Below are 13986 nucleotides of genomic sequence, written 5' to 3'. Positions count from 1 at the left end.
CGTAGCCTATGACACATACAAGTGCTGTGCAAAAGCTGCCAACATTTTATCCTGGTGACTGAGCTGATGGTTCAGCATAAAACCTCTGCTCACTTTCGAGAGCTAACACTTGAAAAAGGGAAACAACAGCACTATTAGGACTACAATCTGTAGATATATATCGTAAAGCTGTTCCATCATACGTCTCCTCGGCCTATCAGAAGACCCTACATACAGATAGGGAATCCATCAATTTCTCCGTTAGTTATTCTCCTCTGGCAGGAGCGATCAAAACCATTATAAACATGTCCTTTAAAAAGTGATCCATCTGTAAATAATATCAGCTCCGTGCCTCCCATCACCTTTAAATGTTCCTTAAATCTGACAGACACCTGACACTGTCTCATGTATCATCTGCAAAATGGACTTAAAGCACGCAGTCTGCAAACATAATTGTCCATTAGAGATTTATATCATCACACATTCTATTACTGGATTATAACAGCTGCAGCATTAAGATATAAGGAGCATTTTAACGTCATATCTGGATGAGGACAAATGATTTTTATAGTAACACATCATAATTACCATCATGGTAAAATGGTAAAATGAACTATTGGCTCTCCAAATGAAGTTTAGAGATGAACTACACCACCTAAACCTTTTCCCTTGAGGGGCCAAAACTAAAACCAAACGTAAAGACCAATCACATTGTGTTGTATTGTGAAGATGCAGAATAGTAACAGGATCCAGAGTTCCCCAAAATGACTGACTTCCTCTGGAAAGTGTCTCCCCACCCACCCTGCTCAGATTACAAAAAATAATTAATAATCAGAGGTAATCAGAGCAAACTAATTTGACTATTTTGGGCCCATTGGCCCCATCTGGACAGCCCTGAACCACACAATACGTGTTCATCACTTACAAAGAACTATACACATCAGCTGCAACTCTGCAACAAACAATTGCTTGATAAATGGTCCACAAACCAAAGATATCAACATTATAATCATATAAAAAACACTTACAGTGCTTTTTTCTTTTTCTCAGCAAATGACAGAAGTAATCCAAAAGAAACAGGCAGTAAAAGGACCACCAGGACCTTTAAGTCTACATCAGCTGCTGGGCTGTTTTCCTGGCTGCGCTGGGAGGCTACAACTTAGCTTTGTAACTGAGCACCGTGCATCAAACACCTCTCCTCCTCCATCAAACAGCGAGTGTAACAGTACACCTCCAAAACACAAACTCGGCGGCAGAGAGGAGCCTCAAACTTGCCTCGAACAGAAGCTGCTTGTGTGACATTTTCTGCGATCACGAAGCCGAGGCTCCTCGCTCACCGTGCCGCCACACAACACCCCAGTGTCCGTGCCACCTGCAGGAGACCAGGGAGCGAGTACCGCGAGCGATCCGGAGAAAGTTTCCCCCCCACCAGAGCAGGAAGGGTCCGTCTATCTGCGTGTGGCTGACACATTATTATCAGTATCCCGACCTCGGAGCCGTCTCATGGCTCGAGCTCGTCCCAGCCTGACACTTTCAGTTTTGCCCCGAGAGGCGATAAGAGTTGAAGGCTGTTGTGTCTTACCGCTTCGTAGACTGGAGAGAGAAAAAAAATAATCCTCCCCCCGAGAGAGACGATCTGAACGGGGAAGATCACTTCCACAGGGCGAGAGAGCGATGCGTCAGGTGTACGCTTCCCACAAGTGAAGGAGGAAAACGGAGCGGAGGACTCATGTTGAGTTGATCGGCTGAAGCCTGTTTTTTTTTTTCTTCTTCTTCTCTCTCTCTTTTTTTTTTTTTTTTCAACTCCGAACTGCGCCGCTCCGTGCGCTCCGCGTAAAAAAACACCCCGCAGTCGGAGCACTTTAAACTACAATCCTGGCTGAGGAGACGAAGCGAGGCGAGGGAAGCATTCAGCGGGCTCCTGCGAACTACGGCTCCACTTCAGCGTGTTTTTACATAACAGCATCATCCGCTTTTTATGTTGACGCATCATGTAGCGAAAACATGGAGTTTCTTAAAGGGCCACGGACGCGCCCGTCCACATGTCACCGTCCCCGGCAGCGGCAGCGGCGGCAGCAGCCCCGCTGCGGCTGACAGATGGCTTTCACCTAGTTAAAGTCTTTAAGCCCTCTTCTTTTGACACTTGTGTTAACCCTGGCAGCAGTGAGTGAAGGAGCTGCTCAGGAGGACTCTGAAGGATCTGTGGTCTGTCAGCTCTGGCTCGTGACCAAAACCTGCCCCGACATGTGACTGCACGGTGCCTCATGGATGTAGTTTGTCTCTTTATGTGACTTTGTGTTTTTTAATGTGTCTTCACTGCTGGGATAATGACACTCTGGACTTGTTTGTGCAATAGTGAAAGAGAGCAGAGAAACCAAAAACCCAAATCTTCTGCAGCACAACCAGTCATCTGACAGACACGTTGCATAATTGAAACCCACACTAATCTCAGACAGGTGCTGATGTAACACATGTTTGCATACATTAACATTTAGCCTGCAGACCAAGACAGAATCTCATAATAATTATCATGATGCCACTTTCTAGTAATTCAAATGTTATGAATTTATAATTCTTTATTGATCAGTTAGGAGCAATTAGGCACAACTTTAGGATTGTCAGGTTGTGGAAAATTCCTTTCTCAAATCAGTTTAGGATCTGTGGGCTTCCAGATGCTTAGATTACACCAGATGAGCTGTGTGGAGCCATTTTATGTTTGTTTTTTTTAAGTCCCCATCTACTTCAGTTGTTTAGTTGAATGCAGCAATGCTGTTTTGCTGTAAAGGTCCAGGAATGTTTTGTGGACTACGGAAGTGTCTTTCTTTCCATCAGCATGAATGACTGAATTTTCAATTTTGGGTGACTTTATCCTTTAATAATGACCCATAAAGCTATGGTAAATGATTTTATAAATGCCTTATTAGAAATAAGTACCATAAGATAAGATAATGAAAGCTGTGTGAGTTGTGAAGCAGATCCCCATCATGTACTTCTTTGTATACGTCAGAGAGGTCGCCTCCCACGGCATTTCGCGACTAAAAGAAGGTTGCATGGCGTCCAACAAACATTTATCTGTGACTTACTCACATGAACTTCAGACTTGATGCTTATGTAAAGAGGGAACCCTTCGCTTAACAATAAGGCATTCAGTTTGAATGTCTCCCCTGAAGGGAGGAGTCCTTCCTGCTTAATAAAGAGCCATACAGCCAAGAAGACAAAGCACACTGACAGAAGTTACACAGCAGCTTTTATCATACAGATGTCGACTCACAACCTGGAGGCCCAGGAGTCATTAAAAGAATGCATTACAATCAATTACTACTGATAGTATTTGTAACATTACATTAGGTTACATGACTAACACACCAAGGTATTAGTACCTGTCAAATAATGATACAACGACAATGTATTTATCCTGTTCAAAAAGTATGACAAATTGAATTTTCTTTAATTGAGATTCAGGGAAGTAAAAGTAATCAAATAAAAACAAAAAACTTTATGAAAAGCTTTCTTAGTTTCTTCTCAATCAAAGAATATTCCCTCCCCATCACCGCAGTATTCAAAAATACTGTCTCCCCTTTGGCTTTTCTAGAAACAAGAGGCTCTATGTTCAGTGGGTACAGAGGGATCATAGAAACATGCGTCCTTTCTTTATTCTTTAATCACATCTGAACAATAATGCACAAGCCCAGTCATGTCTTGCTACAGCGCACACAGAGTGCCTTTATCATTTCTGCAGCGAGCTGAGGAAGAAGCATCTTCAGATCTAAAATGTCACTCTTTTATCTCCAGCAGAGGGTTTAGAAATAAAACAACCGGCCCTGAATGTTACTGTTAATCCTGCAGCTCAGCGCTGAGTGGTTTTATCACAGAGAGCCGAGAACGACACACAGCGGAGCGATACTGAGCTGTATCAAAGTCCAACCAAACAATCTTGTGCACATCAATCAGCCTGAGTCCCGGCCGCTGACAGAGATGAAATGACAGGAGATGGATCGGAGGCAATAAGTTGACGATCCATCATCTTAACAGGTGATGGATGGAGGAGTTTCAGCAGCAGATTACCGAGAGAGGGATTAGAAGATAAATTTGAGGAAGGACAATGATTTAGCGGTGTGTAATTGTCGAAGTACTGCTCAGTTCATAAAGACGTCAAAGTACTGCTTTTTTTAAATTTTATTTTATATATTGCATTCAGTGGTAGAAAGTGAAGCTTAGTTTTACTTAGTCTTGAGCTATTTACTGGACTTTATTACTTACTTTATAATTATTAGAGGCAAATATTGTACTTTTTACTCACCTATACCTTTATTTATTATAAACTATATACGTATGATAATAGTTACTTTGCAGACGAAGATGTTAAATGATCTGTTAAGAAAGATAAGATAGACTTTACTGTCATCCATCTTTGCACAGTGCGGCACATAGAGGAACAAAATTGTGTTTCGCTGGTGCAAAACAAAAAGGATGCATGATGCAACATTCAGCAGGAGAGAGGCAAACATTGGGACTTTATATAAGGAGCAACAACAGGATACACAAACAGGTACAGAAACTACATATGAAACAAGGTTCAAACACAGAGTGCAATGTGCAGTACAACGTGCAGTTGCAGCAGGAAAAGGAGCTTGTGACTCCCTGAGAATGTGTGCTTAATTATAAAATATATTATAAATGTAGAATATAGTGAAATCCTGCAGCTACAACATTAAACTGCTGTTCACGTAGTAATGATAATAAAATAACATGGTGATATGAAAAGGGACAGTCAGAATAATGACTTCGAGCTTTGATGCTTAAGAACATTTGTGACCTGCTCCATCATTTTGAGTTACGTAGACCCGAAACACATTTTGAGTTTTTTGTTTTTCTGTAAAGAGGAAAGTCTCACCTTCATGGGGATACCAACATCTACGCCAGATATTCTGAGGTATGCTCTATCTCGAACTCCAAAAATGCAGGGTCCTACGTTCACAACACAACTAACGGCATCTTGTTTTTTTAACACTCCCAGCCTGGTGATTGCCCACACAGCTCACATCCCCAGTTTGTAATGCAGATGTTCACTTATAGATTTGTTTATGGTTGAGATAACCTGCTGATGACATCATCAGGGGGTCATGTTACAACTGAACTGTCTTTAAAATGCCGAGTAGCAGCCCCGATCTCCAGTGAAGTGACTTCACTGCTTTTGAGTTGTCTCTTCGAATTTCTTGAAATTTCACCTTTACTATGAATTTTGAGTGACGAGAAATGATCAAGCACTTTGAAAACAGTCTCCTCGTGAGACATAAATGTGACACTTTGAGTACAACTTTTGTAAAACTAAGTAAAAAGAAAAGTTAAATCCAGAAATAATAAAATGTTTTTTATTTATTTACTGCAGACAGAACAACTATAGTTCATACATTGTACACTGTACATCTACATTGTGACAACGACAGTCCTTCTGGAGAAAAGACAAATAAATCCACTCAGACAGTACAGACAGGATACAACAGTGGAATATATTTCTATACAAACTGTTTTTAATGCTAATTCTCTACAACAGAATACTCAGATATCAGATGATTTTCTTTATTGATCAGTAACAGTTTCGAGTTTGCATTGAGATCATAAAGGGGAAGTTAGAAAACTCTACACATTTACATAAAGTTTTTGTATTCAGCTGTAGTGATATTCGCTGTTCAGGTCATTACTGGATGCTCTCAGGTTTTACAGAAACAACAGCGGCCTGACAAAGTGTCCCAGAGCACCGAGCCCTTCACACGCTCAATAATGCATCAGCTCCTCTTATATAATGGCTCAGCATTCAGAATCATCCTGGTAAACCTTGAAATGCCCACTTGGTTTGTTGAAGGAGAAATTAACCAGCCACTATAACAATATTCATGCCCAATTCTTGGCACTCTCGGAGTGTTAAATACATGAAAATCAGTGTTGGAATAAAAAATAAAAAGTTTCAGCTGCTACACATCCGCATTAAATATTTCCAAAATCAAATTTCATTTCAGCACATCAGAGAAAAATCTGTGACACTGCCCATTTATAGGGTTCACTGCTTTATCAAGTAATTCCAACAGAACAAGGTAGACTCATTTGAAGAAAAGGCCACTGAATCGACTAAAATCAACATTTCATTTATTTTACCTGTCAGCTGGTTAGATCACTATCCACTCTGAATGATTTCATGTGTGTTCTATGTGTGAACTAAGCGGTGCTTCTGAAGCATTTGATAACAGCAGCTCATACAGTCCATACAGTATAAGGCCCCGGCTGTGAGTAACTGTGTTCATCCACGGCAAACCACTCGAACAGTCTTTAGCAATCGCCATTTCTCACTTCGGATTATTTGTACATGGCGTTGAAGCCTCGTCCAATGATGAGCCGACGGATTTCACTTGTGCCGGCGCCGATTTCATACAGCTTAGCATCGCGTAGGTATCTCCCCACTGGGTAATCGTTGATGTAGCCATTCCCACCTGTTGTGAGGCGACGCATAAATTAAAGTTAGTGTGAAATAACAGAGCAGGGTGATGGCACATACGCAGACTTATTTACCTGCAAATATCTTTATACTCAAAAAAACAGTGATTTTATACAACCTTATGTATGTTTACTGATGCTGATAAAATCAAAACCGTTGCCTTTCTTGGCACTTACCCAAACACTGAATGCCATCCAAAGCAACCTGAGTGGCGTTCTCCGCACAATACAGGATCACTCCAGCACAGTCCTGTAATGACAACACAAGTCATCGCAGTCAGTGTGTGCAGTGGTGGGGACAAACATGACGTGACCATTTAAGAAAAAGTTAAATAAGATAACTAATATAATAAAATAAATAATACAAATGAATGATATGATATGATATGATATCATATGTTGCATGTTGCCATTAAACCCTTCTACAAACAGTCCATCATTTAAGGAGATGCATTTAGATCATTTAAAAATCTTCTCTTTTTATTATAAATCAATGATGCAATATTTTTTCTTAAGTTATCTTAAGTTAGATTAACAGAAGTTGTAAAAGAAAAACAAATTGCTGCACACAAATGCAATAACAATATCCATAAATATCCATATAATCACAAATTGTGTTCAACTTTTGTAGTCAAATTTAAATAATCTTAATTTCTAAACTCAATGCTGCAGAAGTGGATAAGTGATTCAGTTCATTACCATTGCACTGAAGTGTCCTTTGTCACACGCCCGGGCAACATTGTACACATACTGTCGACAGGAGCTCAGCCTGGTGTACATGTCGGCCATCTTGCCTTGCATCAGCTTTAGACAGATGACATAAACCAGTGCGTTAATTTGTGTCAAAGTCAAATCATACTTTTAAATTCAGGTGTCACAGTTTGCAAAGCACACTTTTTGTAACTTTTCAAACTTTGTTTTTTGTGTAAAAGTAAAGATTGAAGGTCAAACCTGAAAGTGTCCAATCTTCTGTCCGAAAGCCTCTCTGACGTGAAGGTAAGGGATGGAAAAGTCCAGGACTGCCTGCATGATGCTGAACGGTAATGATAAAACAAAAATCTTGTTCCAGTTCTCAATTATGACTCAATTTAAGTAATACAAACAACAATAGGCTAAGTAAAATGCTAACACTGCTTGCTCGTGTAGATACATGATAACTTATCACACGTGCAAATTGTGTCACTTGTTGTTTTGACTGGATTCGGGTAACTAGAGGACTTACTGTATGCACTTACATTCTACATAATGTCCTCACACTTTAAACATTAAATTATATTTCTGGTATGAGCTTACCCAATAGGTCCTGACGCCAGCACAAGCCTCTCCAGATCCAAGCCGCTCATCATCACATAAACACCTTTGTTCAACGGTCCAAGGATGTTCTCCTCTACAACAGGCAAAAAGAAAAGAAATCAGAAGCCCACTAACAAAGAAATGAGCCAAAACAAACAAAAAATGACATACGTGTTTTTACACACGTGGACATATGGTGGAGTGTGCACTTAAACACAAACCTGGGATTTTACAGTCTTCAAAGATCAGCTCGCAGGTGTTGGATCCCCTCATGCCGAGTTTGTCGAGCTTCTGTGCTGTAGAGAAACCTGGCATTCCCTACAAAACACAAACACAATTCTTGTGCCTTAGCATAATTTTGATCATATCCCTCCAACAAAATGCGAGGCTGATCCTCAACAGACCAAATGAGAAAACGTAGTCACGAGTCTGGATTTACCTTTTCAACAATGAAAGCTGTGATGCCTTTTTGATGGGCTTCAGGATTCGTCTTTGCATAAACAATGAGGACGTCGGCATCTGGTCCGTTTGTGATCCAGAACTTGTTGCCATTCAGAATATAGTGGTCGCCTGAAGAAAAACACAAAGATAAAGTAAAACTTAACAGGAAGCAAAATAGATGTTACACTGCAGGAAAAACATTTGTCTGGATCCATTGTTAAATCTTGAATGAGCACACGTTTATAAATGTTCTTCAGAGGTTCAAAGACAGAAGTTGTGCAGACCCGAGAGTGTGATTATTCAATAGTTACCTTCTTATAAAAAGCTTTAGATCATCACATTTCCTGGTTTCCTGATACAAAAATCTTTAGCTGCTAAATTCTCTACTATTTTCACCAACTAGTCGCTAACTGTGTTCGTCTGCTGTTTGGTGCTGAACAAAGGGTTTTTAGGGCTTTTTTGCTGGAAACAGCTCCCTTGCCAACTGAAGAACAACACTCCGAGAGCAGTGAACGTAAACCAAAATAGTAAATATTTAGGTCAGACAGCTGAACAATAACTATAACTTAGTATAAAGCTCCATAAAGCCGAGCGAAGCTGCAGTTTCAACTGATAATTCTCTGTATGTTCATCCTAAGAAGTTAGTCCTTCTACACTGTCACATTGTTTTCACATCGTCATTTGATACATTTTTGCCATGTTGTTCTTTCGTTGGTTTCCTTGGCTCATGCTCAGCCCACTCTCTCTCCACCTAGTGCAGCTGTATGTCGCAATCACTGACTCTGATTTTTGGGAAAAAATACAGACTGCTGATCTCTTCTGAGCAGAATTGGCCAAACCTGCTGCACCTCTGTGTTCCCAGTGTCTAAATCCACCTTGCAGTGGCAAATCTACCAAGATGAGATGTGAGGTCCTAGTTTCACTGTATACAGACACTAAACTTTATGAGTGTTTATTAGCTGAGGAAATATGGCTCCAAAATGACACAGGCAAATCCTTCAGGGAAATATCCAAAATTTAAAGATTCTGAATTAAGTTATGCTGTGGGAGAGACGATGAGATGTAAGATGCATGAGATGGAAAGTTGTTCTCTGTCCCGACTGCAAAATGAACATCCAAAATAGTTCTCTAATCAGAGCTTGTAAGTGAAGTGACGTGAGATGGTGTAAACTGTCGGAGGATCGGCCAATCTCAACCCTGTTGCGTCAGAGGCATTTGATGAATGTGACATTCAGTGTGAAAACGGCTGAATGCAAACAGCGTTTTTGTCAAACCTTGAGTCGGGACAATCCCCATGAAATGACTAATTAATGACTGTGATCATCAGCAGAGCAACCAGAGCAAATCATGTAATATTTGATGGTGATTAATTTATGGCAGGCCTATACTGTGTACATGCATGAGTATTAATATATGAAATAAAATATAAGACAAGCAGTGATTGCAGCAATATACCAGTTTCAGGGTACGACTTGGCATGTTATCATGCCAGGTACATTTGTTTATCTACAATCTACTTATTAACGTATTTCATAAACTAAAGACAAGAATGAAAGATTAAAACTATACAAGAGCAATAATGCAGAGGAATAAATAAATCATACTCGTCTGGTGACCTACCCTGCTTCTTTGCTTTGAGTTTCATGGACACGACATCAGAGCCGGCGTTGGGCTCACTCATGGCGAGGGCTCCGATGTGCTCTCCTGTCATCAGCTGTGAACAGAAAAGACCTCGATGAGAGTGAAGAATTGAATCCATCTCAGGTTGTTTGCTGAGTAATTTCAAGCAGTTTAGAAGGTAAAGAGTGAGCTGTTTGCTCCTGACCTTTGGCATGTACTTCTCCTTCTGTTTCTCGTTGGCGTGGCGCACCATCTGGTTGACACAGAGGTTAGAGTGGGCGCCGTAACTGAGAGCGATGGCCGCTGACACTCGTGACATTTCCTCCATCACAATGACATGATCGAGGTAACCCAATCCTGTGCCGCCGTATTCGACTGATGGAGATGTAGAGAGTGAATTAATAACATTATAAAACAATAAAGCCACCTCCTGTCTATGCTTTGATTAAACAAATAAATGAGAACAAGCCTCCGTGTGTCTTACCTGGAGCAGTGATCCCGAGGAGTCCCATCTCGCCCATTTCTGTCCAAAATTCCTGGTGGAGATGCAACAAAACAAGTTACAGAGACAGAAATCCTGCTCTCGGTCTGACAGTAAATTAACAAGTAGAACGACATGACTGTGTTCGAGTGTTTCAACTCACCCGCAATCTCGCAAATTCATTTTTCTTGTCGATCTCGTCAGCATGAGGTGCAAGTTTTTCTGCACAGAACCTACGTACCGTCTGCCTGAGCTGTGCAAAAGACACAACACAAACAAAAGACTTTAAAATAACTAATTTAAGTATTCACTGAATAATGATTGCTCTCACTTCCCATTGTCCCTCCTCCATCTGCCTGCATGGCAGACTGAGACGCTCATTAGTTTTACCTATAAGCAACAAGTGTGCTGTTTGGATTACAGAATGTGTTACAAAGGCATTTCATAATCATTCAGACTGAATCACAGGTATATTCAACTTCATAACACCCAGGTCCGGAGGGCAGCCACCTTCATCCAATCAAATCTCTTATATGGACCCCACCCCCTGCCTCCTCCCACACAGTGCCCAGTGAAGATGACTTTGAGCCAAACATCACTGACCTGCTGTCGCGTTGCTGCCATTAAATGACCAATCTTAATTGGAGAGCTTGTTTGGATGAGCTTTTCACCTTTCACCCACTTTCCCTCAAGATAAGTGAGCTTGCTATGTTAGCCATCAGGGCTAGCTGTGGTAAAACAAGCAGGTTAAAGATATAACGCTGCCAATAGAGAAATTAAAAGTGCCACTTGCTTCAGTGATGAAATCAGTGCAACGAAAATTTATTTAGGCTAACATTATGTAGCTGTGGAGTGCTGGTTAGCTAGGTCGGCTAATATCAAGGTCTCGTCTGCGCCGGTTGGCTGATGTTATGTCATCACGTCATGTGCACAGCTGCCTTAAATAACCCTCCTGTTTCTCTGTGAAACTCATTAACCATACTGTGATTTATCTTTATTAGAGTGAATCTGGCTCCGTGTCTTCCACCATCTGCTCATCTGCACATATAACACAAGTAAACTTGTGCTGCTTGTTAGCTAGCTGTGCTGCTAACCTGTATCTGGTCCTCGGTGAGTCCGTTCACAACATCGTCCACCGGGATGGAAGCTCCGGCGCATCCTCTCCTCGCCACCGCGGGGATGGACAACCTCGAGCCGAGGCGGAGAGCGCTTCTGACGGCAAACATGATCGGTAAAACAGGAGAAAGTACCAGAGGTTGTCACGGTGGATGTTTGTCCGACCCCGGCAGAGCTGCTCCTCAGCACAGAGTAAGAAGTAGGTCTGCTTCTACTACCAGCAGCACACTTCTTCTTCTGCTCTCTGCGGATTGGCGCATGAGCGCCGCCTGCTGGACTGGGGTGACTTTGTCCCAACACGGAGTTATAACATGGCCATAACAAAGGGGAGATGATGTGTAAACCTGCCCATGAACAAACGCATTTCCACCAGTTTAAGAAAAAAACTAGAAGAAAATTAAACCTGATGGATAAAATCTTCCCATTTTAAAGAACCATGAGATAAAGAGTCAAAATTATGAGATAAAAAAATCACAACTATGAGATTAAAAAGTAATTATGAGATACAAAAATCCATGTTTATCTCAAATGATCTCAATTGGACTTGTGGAAATGGGCCGCCATACAAGCCTGATCAGAGGGAATCCGTCTCTTATGGACAAGCGCACACACTTGAGCTTCATCTAGTTGGACCACAGGGATTTTCACCTGAGAAGAAGGCTTCCGGTGGCACGTAGGCAGCCTCGAATGTGGCCCTGGGCTCTGGTGTAAGCCACAAGATCAGGGCTGACTCTCTGTTGGTCGGCCCCTGCTGAAGGAAGGGGCCAGAGGCTGAGGGTCCTAGGAGCTGAATACTGATGTGAGTCTTAAAATGCCTTATACAGCATCTCATCTGCAGGATTTTATGATGATTAGTGCTTGACGTTTACTATCTACACATCAATTTTGGACTCTGGATAACTTTTCATACATACTCCCAATAAAACTTTACTTACTAAAGAAAAGAAAAGGGCATGATAAAAATTCGTTCACGATGAATGAACACCTCATCATCGATTGTAACTATTTACACATGAGGATATATCAGTTATAATTGTGTCCACGGTGTCCTCCCCCCAGCTTGCAGTCCTCATCCCAGAAAATAACAAACCTCAGAGCCATTCAGCACCCGATAAAGGGAGGTACCTGAACCGATGTCCACCAACAGGTCACCACTCACATCAGGTGAGACTCTGACAAACTTTTGAATTACAGCCTAAAACTCCCATTCTTTATCTTAAAGGTTTTCCCTGTACTGGCACTATGGAGCAATATTTTCAAGAACCCTTTTTGATTGTATCTCAGACTCGACGAGTGTGAGCACGATAATGCACATGCCACAACGGTGAACACATTTTTTCCACATGCTCTACCAAGGGATTAGGCAATTTCACTGACTGACAGCTGGTGGCAGTAATTTGCCAAGGAACTTAGCAAGGTACAAGCAAACGTGGACGTGATCAATACAGGTTTGAAAATGTTTGTTTAAAATCTGCTCTTTTCACAAAAGGGAAATACTTTTGTTAGGTCTCAGTGTAAACTTAAACCGCATTAGAAAAACAAACAAGTGTTAAAAAGGTCAGTACTTTGCCGTCAGAGGAAAATCCACCCACCAGACCTTTATTTCCTGAAGGGCCAAAGTGACCTGCTGATGCTGATGCAGACAAAATCAACCATAAATGTAACTTTGCTTTAAGTTCTTCCATATTTGACGGCGGCTGTTAGCCAATTTCACAAACTTCTAAAGGCGTTCCCTAAATTTCACATCAGCGTTCTGGCTTTAAACTCGGGCAGAGGACAATCAAACTTTTGTTCTGTCTTCAAATATTTGCAATCACATGTTTCCATATCTAAGACATGACCTCTGTTGCTTATTTTCCATCCTATAAACCACACCCAATGGCCCTCTTGACTCAGAGCCAGAGTCGGCAAGGCTGGATCACCAACAGGTAACTGCAGCCGGGTTGTTGTCCTGGTTTCTCACAAAAAAGTCATTTCTCAGCTTCTCTGCTCTTTCCACACTGTTGGCAAGGAGATGAGGAAGCTTGTGCATCTATTCCTCATGTGTGAACCGTCCATGATGGCTACTTGTGTAGTTTTTTACACTGCATTATTATTTCTATATTTTGCTCTGTTAAGCCACAGATTTCACTTATGTATACCCCGCGGGACTCTTTAAGTAGGAGATCTGAAATGTTGGGTTAATTAAACAAGCACCACCTCTGTTACAACAGGATACTCTATAAGGACCAAAGGCTGTTACAATATTAGTTTTTCACTTCACAGTTATCGTGGCTGAAAGAATTCACAAAAACGATTTTATCGTGATATCTAGAAGATTTGAAGAAAAAAAAAAATGCTCAGACAAATTCATCTTTAACTTTATTTGTTATGACAAAGAGAACACAGAAAGAAACGAAAACGAGTAAAGAGGGGATGTATTATTTACACGATATTATTATATGCGTCTTTTTTTTAACACAATATCGATATTTCACCCAAAAAATATCATGATTATCGTCAATACCGTCATAATCCGACACCCCTAGACCATACCACTGCTTTTGCATATGAAGTCAAGTTCTTTA

General features: G+C 41.1%; 2 protein-coding genes across 2 annotated transcripts in view; both read right to left on the bottom strand.

Annotated features, from left to right (window-relative positions):
- bahd1 (bromo adjacent homology domain containing 1) overlaps window positions 1-1961 on the bottom strand; it is a 32328-nt gene extending 30367 nt beyond the window's left edge. The window contains exon 1 of the mRNA XM_084382250.1: window positions 1562-1961. The gene's annotated coding sequence lies outside the window, so the exon portion shown is untranslated. The remainder of the gene's footprint in view (window positions 1-1561) is intronic.
- A 3368-nt stretch (window positions 1962-5329) lies between these two features.
- On the bottom strand, window positions 5330-11644 carry ivd (isovaleryl-CoA dehydrogenase). The gene is made up of 12 exons (XM_084381965.1): window positions 11398-11644; window positions 10467-10556; window positions 10307-10358; window positions 10028-10197; window positions 9823-9916; window positions 8201-8331; window positions 7983-8079; window positions 7762-7855; window positions 7420-7501; window positions 7168-7272; window positions 6646-6718; window positions 5330-6464 (listed from the first exon to the last, which is right to left on the bottom strand). Exons 1-12 carry the CDS (start codon window positions 11527-11529, stop codon window positions 6331-6333), a joined length of 1254 nt encoding a protein of 417 aa, XP_084238091.1. The 5' UTR covers window positions 11530-11644; the 3' UTR covers window positions 5330-6330.
- Between the last annotated feature and the right edge of the window lie 2342 nt (window positions 11645-13986).

Source organism: Pagrus pagrus (assembly GCF_965226575.1).
Source record: "Pagrus pagrus genome assembly, chromosome: 18".
Classification (NCBI taxonomy): Eukaryota; Metazoa; Chordata; class Actinopteri; order Spariformes; family Sparidae; genus Pagrus; species Pagrus pagrus.
The sequence above is the reverse complement of the archived record's forward strand: the minus strand, read 5'-3'. Positions and strand labels throughout refer to the sequence as shown.